This window comes from Erithacus rubecula, assembly GCF_903797595.1.
Source record: "Erithacus rubecula genome assembly, chromosome: 3".
Lineage (NCBI taxonomy): Eukaryota > Metazoa > Chordata > Aves > Passeriformes > Muscicapidae > Erithacus > Erithacus rubecula.
In genome coordinates this window covers 50,988,015-51,002,960 of record NC_136689.1, presented here as the reverse complement: position 1 = coordinate 51,002,960, position 14,946 = coordinate 50,988,015, and the positions used below count along the sequence as shown (strand labels likewise).

General features: G+C 42.6%; 1 protein-coding gene across 1 annotated transcript in view; it reads left to right on the top strand.

The window, feature by feature from the left end:
* The first annotated feature begins 13,812 nt into the window (after positions 1–13,812).
* VOPP1 (VOPP1 WW domain binding protein) overlaps positions 13,813–14,946 on the top strand; it is a 60,870-nt gene continuing 59,736 nt past the window's right edge. The window contains exon 1 of the mRNA XM_079301462.1: positions 13,813–14,282. Within this exon, the coding sequence (XP_079157588.1) occupies positions 14,232–14,282 (51 nt within the window). The 5' untranslated portion in view covers positions 13,813–14,231. The remainder of the gene's footprint in view (positions 14,283–14,946) is intronic.

Genomic DNA, 14,946 nt, shown 5'->3' with positions numbered 1-14,946 from the left:
TAAATTTGCTGAATTAACAGAAATGCTGCTCAGTCAAAAGGATGTCAGAAAGATGTCTGGATTATCTGTGTAGCTACTACTAGTTCTGGTCATCAGGAACTGAAAGAGAAAGAATAGGATTTAATTTAGAGACTTCTTTGACTCATGTTGGAACTTCTTGAAATTTATATAACTGCAAGTCCTTTATTAAGCTTCCTAGCTTTCCACCCAGGTGTCATGCAGTTCAGTTGCAGATTCTTAGCAGATGGATTTGCAAGTATTTCTTGTTGGTTAGCCAAAGGAAAATGACTGAACAAGCCAGTTCATAAAAATGGCTTAGGCTGATTGTGCTCTTTCTTTCACACCATTGCTGGAAAAATGTGGGAAAGAGAACAACTGAGAAGCAGACAGTAAGTTATTGTCAAATAAGAAGTTGAAATAATGAGAATTCTTGGCACTTATAATCCCCTACTCCAAGAGTTTGATGGTTATATGCACCTAGAACCACAAAATATGTACATTCAAAATACACTTATAAGGGCTGTTCTTGGGTTTCTGGAACATGGCCTCCTCCTGCTTCATTGCTCATCCACTTTTCTCCATCCTCCTAGGAAACTTCTGCAAGTTCTTCCACTTCTTTCTGCCATATCCTGATTCACCCGTGCTTTGACACTGCACTTGGGTCTCCACTTCTTCCCAGCATCCAGAAAAGCTTTTGGTTCTTCCTTCCAAACTCAACACTTGGATACACTTCTAGAAATACGAGAATGGTATTCTTGTAAGGGGACATTGCCAACAGCTCCACATCAGAATCAAAATGCTTTCTTTCTACCTGTATCTTAGCATGTACTACAGCTGGGAGTAGGAATAGATATATTTACAAATGGTGAAAAAAAGTCATGGAGTTCTTCTGAAAATAAGATCAGAAATGTAAGAGCTGGGACAGTAAAAGTTGTGTATCAACCATGATCAGTAAAGAGGGACTTTCTACCATTAGAAAAAAATGCCATTGTCTGAAGCAAGGTTATATGAAACTGCTGCAACATATTGGGTAGTGCTAATACCGGTATGTTCTGGACTGTGGACTACAGTCCACTTATCCCCACCTTGGCTGAAACACAGGCTGGTAAAATGGCAAAAAATTGCAGAATATTTGTTTTGAAAGATAATTAAGATTTGAGGTGAACTTCCTAACAGACAAACATCAAGTGATGAATTTGTATAAGGTTTTAAAATTACATTTTCTTCCCTGTTTTTCAATATAATTTGATTAGAAGAAATATATCTTTTGGTAAATTTATGGTTGAACTGAGTGAGATTCTTGAAACAGCAAGAAATTAGGTTTGGTGACACAGAAAATCTCTTTTAGATTAATTGTTGTAGCCCATATCATATTTATAAACCATGGCATATAAATAGATAAATTACTTCTGATTCATGTATGAAGCCATGCTAAACCCGACAGTGAATTGTCTTGAGAGCTCCTTCATTTGGGTGGATGATGCACCCTGAAGACATGTAAGGATGGTCAGTGGGTCTGCTGATGTTTGAAGTGTAGGAGCTGCAGCTTCATTTGCCTCATTTGGGTATGCAGAGGTGGCAATGGAAAACTTGGATCCAGAAGCCAAATGGTTGCTCTTTTAGGCCAAACAAGTTCCTTTGTGCAGTAACAGCAGCAGGGGCTGGGAGAATCCCGGCTAAAAACTGACCTAAGCAAAGCAGCCTGGGGTGGAGGATGACTGCTGCAGGTGTGATGGAGAACAAAGGCAAGGAAGGTGTGACCTTGAAAGGGAGTGGAGAGCATTTCTTGGGCTCAGCACTGATGGGGTGATAATCAGTTGTGACACCAAAAACACTAGAGGAGGCAACTTTTTCTGCTTTGCTCTGGAAAGCATCTTTGAGTACAGAGTTGTAATAAGACTAGATTGAGAATACTTCTGCTTGGTGTCAGGTAAAAATCTGATCCTTCAGGTACATCCCCATGACACGCATATGCAGTGGCCAACCACATTCAGGTGACACGAGGAGACAGTGCTTTCCATGAGTACCCAGACTGCAAAACTGTCTGCTTTTCCATTATTGTTTTTTGTTAGAGATGAAAATCTAAAAAGTGTGACACATACTGTATGTGGCTGCGAGGACAGGGAGAAATTTTCCCCGGGGTGCCCCTCATGTGGTTTCCACATAATTTCTCCGGAGAGTGTGTCCACCTCACAGACACAGTACTATTGCAGGAGCTGAATATCTTATGAAGCCTCACCAGAACACCAAACATCTTTCTAATTACTTCACTGCATACACAATAATTACAGAAAAGAAGGATGAACGCCTAAATGAAGTACAGAGGCCCTTGAAAAAATGGCACCAGTAAAACACTGCTACCATCTCCTTTTCCTGTTGACCTATCCTTTCATCTCAGCATTAAATGCCCACTTCCTTTAAACAGCTTTTTATCCTAACCAACTCTTCTAATTCACAAGGCTTCTTGAATTTCATTCTTGTTGGCTATGTGCAACAGAAAGCTTTAATGTTTTATTTCTTCTAACAGAGTAAGCTTTCAGTACTCTGTTTGCATTGCTTCAAGCAGTTAGGCAGTGGTCATCTGCCCTGACAATGCTAACTTGGCATCTTCAGCCAGAAACAAAAAAGACTCCATGAGTTTTGGGTGTAAGATGTGTGAAGGAGAATAGTCACAGTACAGAAGACATGGTCTGTAAGGGAGAGTGCATATCAGTAAACACAAACAGGGAAAATTTTGCCTCATTTATCTGCAGACTGAGAAAGCTGCTTGATATTCCCCCTCCTCAGCAACAAATGACAGCATAAAAAGTTATCATGTTATTAATTCAGATGAATAGTACCACACATCCCTGCATTATATAACTATTTCATTAAAGTGAAGGATCAGTTTAAAACATCATTAAAATCTAACCAGCTTAAAATAATATGATTCCACTGACATTTGACTTAATTAAAATCTGAAAGTTAGGAATATTGCAATAAGTATTAGCTTGAAAGAGTCTCTGGAAGAAGAAGCATCAGATACCTTACCCCTCCATGCATTGTTCTTCTCAGAAAGCAGGGGTAGCAGAAGGAGCGAGGAGCTCTTGGGGATCCCAACTCAGTAAAGACCAGCGAAGCCAGCATTAGAGGTGGGATACACACAATTGCTCTAAACATCCTCAAATCCACCAAGCAGGCTTTCCAGATTATCAAAATAAGTATTACTCATTCAATTCAGTCTCAAGAGTCAAAGAACCAAATTGATTCTCTGAATTGCGAGAAACAACAGCTCCAAGCCAAAGCCCGCTGAAATCAAGACAAAGATTCCCTGCTGAGTTCAATAGCTTGCTGGATCTCACCCAATGCAAGTAATTCCCTTTTTCTTTCTAAAGTGAGTTTCTTTTTCCTGTGGCAGCTTCACACAGTATTTCCATTGTGGCTACCTTCATTCAAACACTGCTCTTCTCTTACTTACGAGTTCAGATTTGTATTGTTTCCAATACTTTATAATTTTGCATTGTCAGGATACTTTTCTCCATGGTTTCAGAGAGTGAGCTGACCTAGTTAAAATTAAAGGTTGCCAGCATAAATTAGATTAGGATGGTCTAGTGGTCTGAAAAAGTGCTGTAACACACTGTGCTTGTCTTAATTTCCTTCAGTAAGAACAGCTGGGTGAAAACACAGTTATTAAAGCTATTTGGTTTACACTATTATAACTGCAGATTTAATGATATCCTATCAGGATGCAATGAGACCAAATTATCAGCTATTTCAACTAGAAATATAATAATTTTGTTTTATTTTTAGCTATCAGATTTCACATTTCATTTTAAATGCACATGAATCTAGTTAGTAATAAAGTAATAACAAGGATATTTCTACCTTCTTAAGGCTGTCTATGCTGGAAACTCTCAAGCCTGAGATAAAAAAAAAATCTTATCCCAAGCTTTGGAGATTGCAAGAAGTGGATAACTCGCTCACCATATCTGAGCACAGGCCCAAGGTCTCTGTCAATGAGCTATGAATAAAGCAGACATCTGAAGAGTGATTAATGTTACCAGCCTCATCTACCAAAAACATCTTAAGTCTGACTCCTGCTAGGCACAATGCAAATACTTTGATGCTGAGCTACTGCTGGAATACCATTTGGCTCAGACTTCTTATGCTTGCCCTTAAACCTGTGGGAGTTTTCTGTACAGTGAAAAGCAGACTAATGTCTCCTTAAGAAGTATATTGTCTCCTGTCAGTCCTATTGTTCCTGTAAATACCTCTCATCACTACTAAAAAAGGACAAGAGGATAATGGATATTCATCCTGAATGGAGCCCAGAAGCACTTCACCCTGGGAACTGCATCACTCTTTGCAGGCAGAATCCTTGTAAATGTCAAAGCCAGGCCTATTAACAATAATGCATAGATAATAATTAGTAAATAATTGATGTTGACATTGCCATTTGATGCGTGTATGGCTCTGCTGTGTGAATGGTAAGCTGAGTGGTTGGCTCCTCTGGTAAAAGCTGCATTGCTCTTTGGCTTGTTGATATCCAGCTGTCTGTCACTCCAATATCTAATGGATGGGTGTGTAGTGATTGTTATGCTGAGCAGCAGAATGCCTACAGTTCTCTGATATGTGGGAGCAATTCCTCACGACTCTGTATCAGACCATAGCTCTTTCTTATCAAGCCAATTTTTAACACAGCTGCAACCCAAGGAGACTCACTTTTGGATCCATTTTTCATGTGTAAATTGCTATTGTTTTAAACTTATTTTCTGCTCTTTTGCATACTTTGCTGTTTGTTACAAATAATACAATCTATTGCTCAAAAATGCACCTCAGAATGGTTTTTGCATTGATTGTGGGATGGTTTTGTTATTTTTGGAGCTATGGCTGTGTTATAGATGCCATCTTAAATATTGATTGGAACACTTCAGATCTGTTGTTTTCTTCCTTATGAATGGTCAGCTGCTTTTGTGAAAAGAGAGTAAGGAGAAAATGATGGGATAAATGAGGATGGAAAGGCTTGTGACAATGAACAGGGAAATAGTTTTTCTTGCTTTTTCTTTTGGAGGAACCAATCTCGTGTTTGTACCATTTCTGTGTGGCTGCAGAAGAAAGTTTTTGCTTCTCCATGCATTATGTATCATCTTGGGCTTCTGCCTCAAGTGTCCCACGAATTTATGCTCCTGGGATATCTGTGTGAATGCCATGTAGTTCTTACTATCAGAGACAAGCACTAATGAGATACTCACCCCTCTTAGCATCCAGTATTGTGTAAGAGTGATTGCTACAGAGTACCTGATAAGATTATCAGTTTCCCCTGACTTTTGGAAGGACCATTTTGTTTTCATCCCTTTATCCTAGCAGTGCTATTTACCCCCGCCACATTCTGTCCCCTGTGCTCCAGAAAGAACTTGGCTTCTAGAGATGAACACAAATTTCCTCTTCTTAAATATCATAAAGACATCATAAGGGTATAAAACATAAAGACACCCTGAAGCATGCTCATAGAGGGGCTTCTCAAGCTGGGATAGCTGGAAGAGGAAGCATTATAAGAGATGGGTATGGGAGCATAAATACAGATTTTAATGAAGGGACTTGAAATTGACTGAGAATCAGGCAAATGTGTGCTAACACAAGGCAAGTCATGCAGCTGAAAAATCTAACATAAGTGAAAATAGAACAGCTTGAAAGTTATTTAACAATGCAGAGCACACTGCAGTGGTTCATAACAGCCAGGAAGGAGCGTCTGAGATAATAAATGCTGTAGTGGAGTTTAGGTAGGTGTGAGATGTTTGTCCGTGCTGAATAGCATTAGCAGCTTGTTAAGGCCAAGCAAAAAATAAATCACTGACTTCAACAGACTTTACTATTTACTAAGTCCTTACATTTAGATTTACACAGTGAACCAGACTGCCAGAGTGCATCTTGAGTTAGTGACTTGGTGCTCCTCAGATGAAGGAATTATCTTGATTTATGTGATATGCAGTATGCACACTTTAAGAAAACCAAGGTGGTTTCTTCATGCAGGGCCTTACAAGGTTCAGTGACTGCACCACACACTCCCTTTTGCACTTTTGCCAGAGAAGAATTCTTGACTCTGGTCCTCAAGTTTCCAGAAGAAGGTATAGCAGATGGGTTGGAGTTATTTATTCCTTTTAAGGGTGAAAAAATCCTACTATCTAGTATTTCCACTGAAGAGATCTTACACCTATTGAATCTATAGTCCTTTGGGTTTCTTTCTTCACTCCTGACATAGAAATCACCTCACTGTTCATATTCCAGCAAACCCAAAGCTTTCTTGTCCTCAGCCTCTCAGGATCCTTTTAGACAGCGAAACCCATTCAGATGTCAGCACTCATATCAGTACTGCATTTTTGTGCTTGAATGATTTAGCACTATGAAACTTAACTCTGAGATAAGCACTTGAAAACCCTGCCCAAGGGACAAAGCCTACATTCAGCCTCCTGTATTCCACATTTGGCCTCCTTGACTCATCGTCTCTCCTGAAAATTTCCTTGCCTGCCAGTTATTACCTCACATGAGCATATGGTGGACAACCCTGTACAGAGTTTAAAGAGCATGAGTCATGACTCTGCTATACCTCACGCTGTCTGTGTCAGCCAGCTTTGCAGATCTGTCTGCCCTAAATTTTTATTTAAGCTAAGCCATCAAGACTGCTTTACAACTTGGTTGGTAGTTAGATTTTGTATTATTGAAGGGCTCAGGGCCATTCCATGGGCATGCTTGCAGACCAATACTCCAGTGAGAAGGAAAGGTTACTCATCTACCACCAGCAACTTTCTGTTTTCTGTTTTAGTCCCTGAGGAATTTTTGGGAAGCCAGGAGATACGCTTGATCCCCTCTTTTGGTTTTGTATGCAACTGTGGTAGTGGAGCTGATAGAATTAGCAGTAGTAAAACATGGGAGAATAGGGTGATGGAGATGGCACTGGGGGTACCAGTAGACAAATATTTCCTGCCTAGCCATGGTGTGTGTGTGTGTGTGTGTGTGTGTGTGTGTGTGTGTGTGTGTGTGTGTGTCTGTAGATGGAGACAGCACATCTCCAAGAAGGTTGATGAAAGATTAAATAATTTTTCTTTTAATAATGACCCTCATGAGGCTCTCTAAGGTTGCTACAACAGACTAAGTGAACAACATCATTGTACAGTTCTTTTAACAGCCATATTATTTTCCACATTGAAAACAATGTTTTACAGGTCAGATGTCCTATTAGTATTGTTAGGATTTCTTGTCATTAGGATTTCTTGTCATCAATTGCATTTTATCCCTTGTAATTTCTAGAATATATTTAGTGTTGATTTTTTTTTCAGTACAGCAACAGCTTAATCCTCTTGCTATCTCATTACAATATGAGAAAATTGAGATTGCTTGGGAGACATTAGTTAATAAACCCATTGCCTGTAATTCCCAGACCACTGATGTATTTTTCCATCTTTATTTAATAGGATTCTATTTTTCACATTGAAATATCCAGGCTCTAGCACTGAAGAAATGCTACAGATAAATCCACACTGAAGGGGAAAAAATCCAGCAGGAAATGGTTACTATTTTAAATTAAGAAAGAAAACCCCTGTTAGGCAACTTCATCTTTTTGTTTGACTTAAAGCTGAAACCTAAAACCTGATTCGTCACTTGCTCTGATTTTATATTTGTCTCATTGACTTAGTGGAATTAATCCTAATTTACATTGGTATGAGAAAAACTGGATTGCTGAGGTTTCATTATTCTGGACTATAACCAATGACCTGGTAGAGCTTTTAATTTTCTAGCTAGGGGGATGCTGTAAGAGTTGAGAGGTTGTTTGTTGCACAGACAGGAAGATAAGACAAAGCAAAACTAAAGTGCTTCAGACTATCTCGTTCCAGGGGGCTTGTCCTCACAGGCCACAGGGGATTGCTTTACATTTCCATTAAGACACTATGTTCTTGGAATTGCATTTCCCAGGCATTTCCTCTAGAGTGCTAAGAGAGCTCACTGACAGTGTCCAGATGCACAACATACTCCTGGCAGTGATCGGTTCTTGTCTCTGCCAACATCCCTTTCCTCTCCTCATCCCTTCTATTTTAACACTCAGAGAGAATAACCATGTTTTTAAATCAAGTGGCTTCTCTGTGGAAGAAATCAGTGCTGAGCAATGCAGCAGGCAAGCAAGCACTGATGGGGACATGCAGACATTCAGCCAGACCATCCCTTTCTCCATTTGGAGTTTATTGTGCAGTCTGATAAAGACTCTGGAACAAAAAGCAGCTTGGTATATTACATATTTATATATAAATTACAGCTGACCTGCTCCAGCTCAGTGACAGCAGGCAGTAGCTCTTGGTTGTGTCCTTGGCCCTAATGGGAGAAGCATTACCTCCTCTTCCCCTACTTTGCCTCCAGTGCAGGCTCTCACATCCCCGAGGGAGGACACAAACTGCATTTATCCACCCCACACCACTACTTCCCTATGACTTGGAGGCCATCAGTGGTACACATATCTCCATTAGGAATCTCTGCTTAGTCCATTTCCACCCTTGTGCACCACCCTGCTTATGTTCACCATGCTCTGTTGAGCCATGTATTCCTCTTCAGAGTCCCACCCTACTCTGTCTCATCCTCTCGTGGCTTTCAGATCCTCCTGACAAAATTTACTTGTTTTCTGTCTCTGATTCTGCTGGGCCAAAGACAGGTTTCTTCACGTGATCTCCATGTCCCCTATATGTGCAATTCAGTGCTGTCCTTCCCACCCGCCCAGACTTTTTTTTTCAGTCTCCTTACAAACCATCTTCAGGAAGGTTGGAAAGTTACTGCTCTAATTTGACAGCCTTTGGTACTCACAATGCTCAGGTCTGAAGCAGTGCACACTACACCTAGATTCAACAGCATGAATTCAGATTTCCAACGATTTGAAATCAATAATGAGCCCAAACAGGAATTCAAAGCCTAAATGTTTCATTGGCAATGAGCTTTGGTGCTGTAACGATACTCTGAACGAACTTAACCTTCCTTAATCCTTCCGGCAAGCTCGTTTGCCATTTCACTGTAGACTGCAAACAAAGAGTTTGCATTTACAAATGATCCATCTTCTAGGAAAAATATAATCCCTCTCAGCTCCTGAGTTCTCTAACAACAAAGTATTAATATCTTTGCTGAGGGGATAAAACTTCATTCTTTATTGAGAAAACTGAACAAAAATGTATTTGATCTGATTGACACAGCTATTCTGGTTGAATTGGGCACTATGTTTAATCAATAAGCTTTGCCCTTCAGAATACTAATGCTTATCCTGCAGTTGCTGCTTCTCAAAATACTGTTTGCTATAGAATTACTTGTTTAATATGATGGACAAATATGTGACTCCATCAAAAAGCCTGAAAGTCACAGTGTGTGACAGTGGGGCTGTTCTTTGGGAGCCCAGGTAGAATAACTGGAGAACCACTCCACTCTTCATTTCTTAGCACATGTGTTAAATATGTTGTATTTTCTTTCAAGTGGACACGACTTCCAGTGTAGTAGTGACTATGGCTACTGCGGAGTTTAATTTGGAGGTCTTAAGGTATAATCCAGTAAGCAGTCATTCTGTTTCAGTTCAGTGAGGTGCACTTAATGTCATTAGTTATGGAAAAGTGACTTCTTTATTCAGTTTTCAGATATTAATGAAGATAAATGGAGGTATTAGAATACTACTAAATACTACTAAAATATGAATCTGTCACTTTTTTTTTTTTTAATCAGTGCCACATAGCTCAGTAGTATCCTTCCACACCAAAAATAAGTTGTAGGAGGTATAAACTCTTACATTAGCGTTGGAAAGAGGGCTACTACATCTGGATCATCTCTTTAAATCTCCACAAACTCATACTGAAATATAATTATTGAAGACAGAGGAACTGGTATCAATATGCTACAGAATTTGGAGTAAGTTGTTGAAGCATCAGCAAGTCCTGAGTCATATTCCCTGTAAAGTTTCATTTCAATTCAATCACAATGATAACTTACTGATGCAAGTAATGAAAAAAAAAAAAATTAGCATATATTCTGGGAAGTTGGACTATAATTTAACTATTACTCTGAGAGACTACACCTTTATGTAAACTGCTAGATAGTTAGAAAAAAATGGTGGGTTTTTGTTTTTTTTTTCCTTTTTAAACACACCCTGGATAAACAAATTGTTTTAAACAAGATACGGAAGCTGCAGAAATATAACATTGTGTTTGTCTTGGCTGGCTATTGCTGCATTCATGAATATTTTTCCTACCTTTTTTAAAATAAATAATGCTAGTTTAGGTCCTCAACAGATACCAGTGAGGAGTTTTGAAGGCTTTAGACATTTACTGAATATTTTATGCACTTTTAGAGGACTTTCTTTAACTTGCTGATAAAGGCTATTGCCATTTACATAATTATAAAAGAACTCCAAACCCTCAAAATACATTTGAGGTGATCCTACACTTAAAATAGAGAGTTTGGAAAACAATTAAGGATTTGGCTAATTTTTAATATTATCTGTGAAGAAAGTAGTGAAATATTTTAAATACAGAATTGTAGGGGTACATCATTATTTACAGTTCATGCAGGGAAGCAAATTACAATGTTTGTTCATAATAAAGTGGTTACCTGCTTCACACATAGCCCTTGTGGAATTGAATATTTCTCAATAGTATAAGAAACAACACAACTGTTTCAATACAAACAAGAAAGCATTCAATGCAACCAGTATTTTTTTTATTTATTTAAAAATATTCAAGTGTTCAAACTAAATAAGGTCTACAAATTACATGCATCTATATGCACTGAGAGTGGCCCCCTAGGAATTTTTATACCTGTTACCCAGTTTGAAAAAGAAAAATTGACAAAGGAGTGGCAGCCTCAAAAATCATGTATGCTTTTACATTACAGGAAAGAGAGGTAGCTGAGTAAAAGAAAGATGTTAATATTGGCAACCTCTGCTGAGAGAATTATGGCAATATTATTGAAGAACACCTAAGATTCCACAGCGAAGCAGCATATTATGAATATTTCATCTGCAGTACAAGCCTCAATCAGATAAAATAAAGCTTTCTTACTGTTACTGCTCCTGAAACTATTTTATTTTATTTTAAATATATTTATTTGTTTCTATACACAGATTCGGGAAGCTCTGGAGTTTTAAGCTTTTTGAACACAGTAACTGAAGAGACTGTAGAATCAGGATGTGAAGGAAGAGGCTGGTTTTTTTAGCTAGGGACCTTACCTGCCACAAAAGCCTTATCTTGTTTCACTGTTGTGCCAACAGCCTCACCATCAAGCTGCAGCACGGTGGAGGGAAAGTGTTCATTTCTCACCTAGGCAAGCTCTAAGGGGCTCTGCTGCAACTCACACTTTTGCTGAGAAAATGCCACATGCTGAGCCAAGTTCATTTGTATTTGAACTCCATTAAAGCTAATGGGCTTTCCCTGGGGGTGGTTTCTTGAAGCTAGGTGGAAATGAAAGAAGACATCACTTAGGGGAGCTGAGTTATGATTGAAACAGAATATGAAACTGTTATTCCTCGGTCAGATGTTTTTCCTTTTTCAGCTTATATTGGCCTGGAAAGAATTTTATAGGATGGGATATCCATACCCTCACCTAGGCTGGATAATAAACTGTGCACTGGGAAGCACATGTTCCCTACTGGGCAGCTTCCTCTTCCTCCAGCCCACTGCTGCTTCAATCTCACTTTTGCTAATCTGTCTATTGATTAAAAACTCTTAATTATTTTAGCCTTTCTTGCCTTAGCTGAAATCTCTTTTCGAGAAAATAAAATCTAGCGCTTTATTAGTTCTCAAGCTAAAGTCAGTGGTGATGTATGTGTTAATAATTAACTGAGATGTATTTTAGAGCTTGCTCTTGCCCAGGCACATTTGATAGTGGGCCATTAGCTGAAACTATTGGCAGGGTCAGCCTTCAAGGGTGGTAGTGTCTTAGGTTGCAAGACTCCAGACTTCTTTCCTAACTTTTATTTATGCCTTAGTACTTTCTCAGTTCCCCAGAATTTATGCTGTCAAGATTTCTGTCTGTCTCTGGGCTGCCAGAGCACCCTCGCTGGGAAACACAGCAGTGGCACAGAGCACTCGTGCTCAGCACCAACATTCATTCATTTGATGTCCCTAAACATCTTCTAAGCTCTTCTTCATCTTCTCTATGAAGAGTCATTGTGTCTCCAAAATGCTGTCTCCTAGGTCATGCAACACAGAAATTAGGAATGGGAAGGGAGTTTGGGGTTAGCCATACATCAGGACAGAGAAGCATAACTTTTCAACTCAGATCATATAGACACCTGTGTATGTTTGCTTTATTCAGGCTTCACTGTTGGACAAAGTGATGACCATGACATTTCCTTAGGCATCTTCTAGCAAATTCAGCTACAGACATAAGCATTCATCTGAAAAAGTCATCTCACAGCTTCAGATTGGTTGGCATCAAACAGAGACAAAAATAAGTATCATAATGAGTGGCCCTCAAGAAGGACATGCTGCCTCTGAGTACGCAATGCCATAGAGTGTGCAGTTATTTCTTACTTAAAGCACATGACCCGGGCCTGAGAGCATGTATGATTAATAGTGCCAGCTGGAAGACACTTGTAAACTCACCCAAGGTCCACCATATGGAAAAAACAACCACATGATGATGATTTGCTGCAGGGTGGCATCAGGAATGCTATTGGGAAAGGTCTGCCATTCAGAGGAAAATGGGGCAGTTCTCCCCCTTATCTATTTTGATTTTTCCCTGAGGAATAAGTTGCTAGTTTACCTACAAAGCAAAAGCAAGAGACTTCTAACCCTCCTTAACTCAGAGAAGAGCTGAGTTACAGTGTCCAGCTGTGGTAAGGGTGCAACAGGCTTGGAAAAGGAGTCTCAAAGCACCAGGACAAGATGCTCATGGTGAAGGAAACACCCAAGGCATAACTACACCAGCCACCTGAGCTAGAAAGATCAGCACCAGAGTAGGAGAATACCTCCACTCCAGTTTAGGATTTGTCATGAGACCTTTGCAGATAGATCTTCCAGGACTGTTACCACGCTGAGGAAATGAAGGACCAGACTTATTCTCTGAAATGCCAAAGGGGTAATGCATAGGCAAGGGGGGCTAAGCCTAGACACCCAGGCTGGCAGAGGGAAGACTTTATAGAATCACAGAATTATTTGAGTTGGAAAGGACTCTCAAAGACTATTCCATGGGCAGGGATGTCTTACACAAGACCAGGTTACTCAAAGCTTCATGCAACCCAGCCTTGAACCCTTCCCAGGATAGGGCATCCACAGCTTCCTGGGCAAGCTGGCTCCAGTGTCTCTCCAAACTCATTGAAAAAATTTCTTCCATGTCCAACCTAAATGGACTCTCTTTCAGTTTCAAATCATTGCTCATTGGTCTATCGCTACAGGTATAAAAATCCTTCCTCATCTTACTTCGAACTCCCCTTTAGTTGCTAGAAGGCTCTAAAGTGTCCCCAGAACCTTCTCTTCTTCGGGCTGAAGAGCGCCAACTCTTTTAGTGTTCATAGAGGAGATGTTCCAGCCCTCCGGGCATCTTTGTGGCCTTCTCTAGATTCACGCCAGAAGATCACTCTTCCGGGGAAGGGGTGTCGCGGTCACGGGCGACCCGAGGGGTCCTAAGGTGAAGCCCGTTCTGTCCCCTCGGGCTGGGGGCAGATCGGGGGCGGTGACAGGGGGAGATGCGGGGCAGGGGCAGACGCGGGGACCGACGCGGGGACACGAGGAGACAGACGCGGGGACACGAAGGGACAGACGCGGGGACACGAAGGGACAGACGCGGGGACACTCACCGCCCCCTCCCGGCCGGGCAGGGCGCGGGGCGGGGCCGGGCCGCTGCTCTGCCCTCCCTCAGCGGCGGTGGCGGCCGCTCGGTGCCGCCCGCCCCCTCGGTGCCGCCCGCCCCGGCACCGCCGTCCTCCGCCTCGCCCCGGCCCCGCTCCGGTCGGCTCCGGCCGCCGCCGCCGAGGGGATCGGCGGGTCAGCCCGTCCCCGCCCTGCTGCCAGGCTTCCCCGCCTCCCTCCCCGCCCCGCCGCCGCTCTACCCCGCCTCGTCCCTCTGCCCCCGGTGCGGGCTGCTCGCCGCCGCCTCCCGGGCTGCCCGTGCGCCGCTGCCGCCCGGAGCTCGCCGCCGTCGGGGATGGCGCGGCCGGCAGCGCCCGTGCGCGCCTGAGGCGGAGGGGCGAGCCCGCCGCCGCCGCGGGAGGAGGAGGGGGAAAAGGAGGAGGAGGAGAGATGAAGCGCTTCCACCCCGGGGTCGCGCTGCTGCTCTCGCTGCTCTGGGAGGTGAGGAGGGCCGTGGGGGGAGCGCTGCCCTGCTCTGTTCGCCCCGCGGGGTCCGGCGGTCGCCACCTGGAGCTGCAGCCCGCGCCCAGCCGGGCGGCGTGCGCGGGAGGTGGTTTATTTTGGGGTTAATGCCTTTGCCGGAACGGCTTGGCTCCGCGGGCACTGCGCGGTCAGGAGTGCGGGGGAGCTGCGGGGCCGGGCTGGGCGAGACCCGGCGGCTGCGATGGGCACGGGCGTTCGCGGTGTCCGGGGGCTGGCTGCCGGAGCGGAGGAACATTATCCGCGGCGTGATGGAGCGGAGTAACGCGGAACCTGTACGCAGGGGCACAAGCTGCTGGAAGCTGCCTATTCCCAGCCGACTGGCAGACTGTCCAGGGGACGCAAAGCCTGCGCCTGTCGGTGAGGGTTAAACGGAAGGTGCATCTTTTATTTTTATTTGAAGTGGCCTTTCGTGGGCAGAGTGTCCATTGCGAGGTAGGTGGAGGTGTGCGGCATCACCAGCTCTCGAGGAGCCGTGGCGGCACCGACCAGCGTGGTTAAACTTCTGGGAAAGCCTGGATAGCGCAGCTTTCGCACTTAGGACAACAAAATAAACAGTGAATTAGGAGCTTTCATTAATTGGAGGGGGGAATTTGTGCCGCGCAGTTCTAGAATCATAGAATAG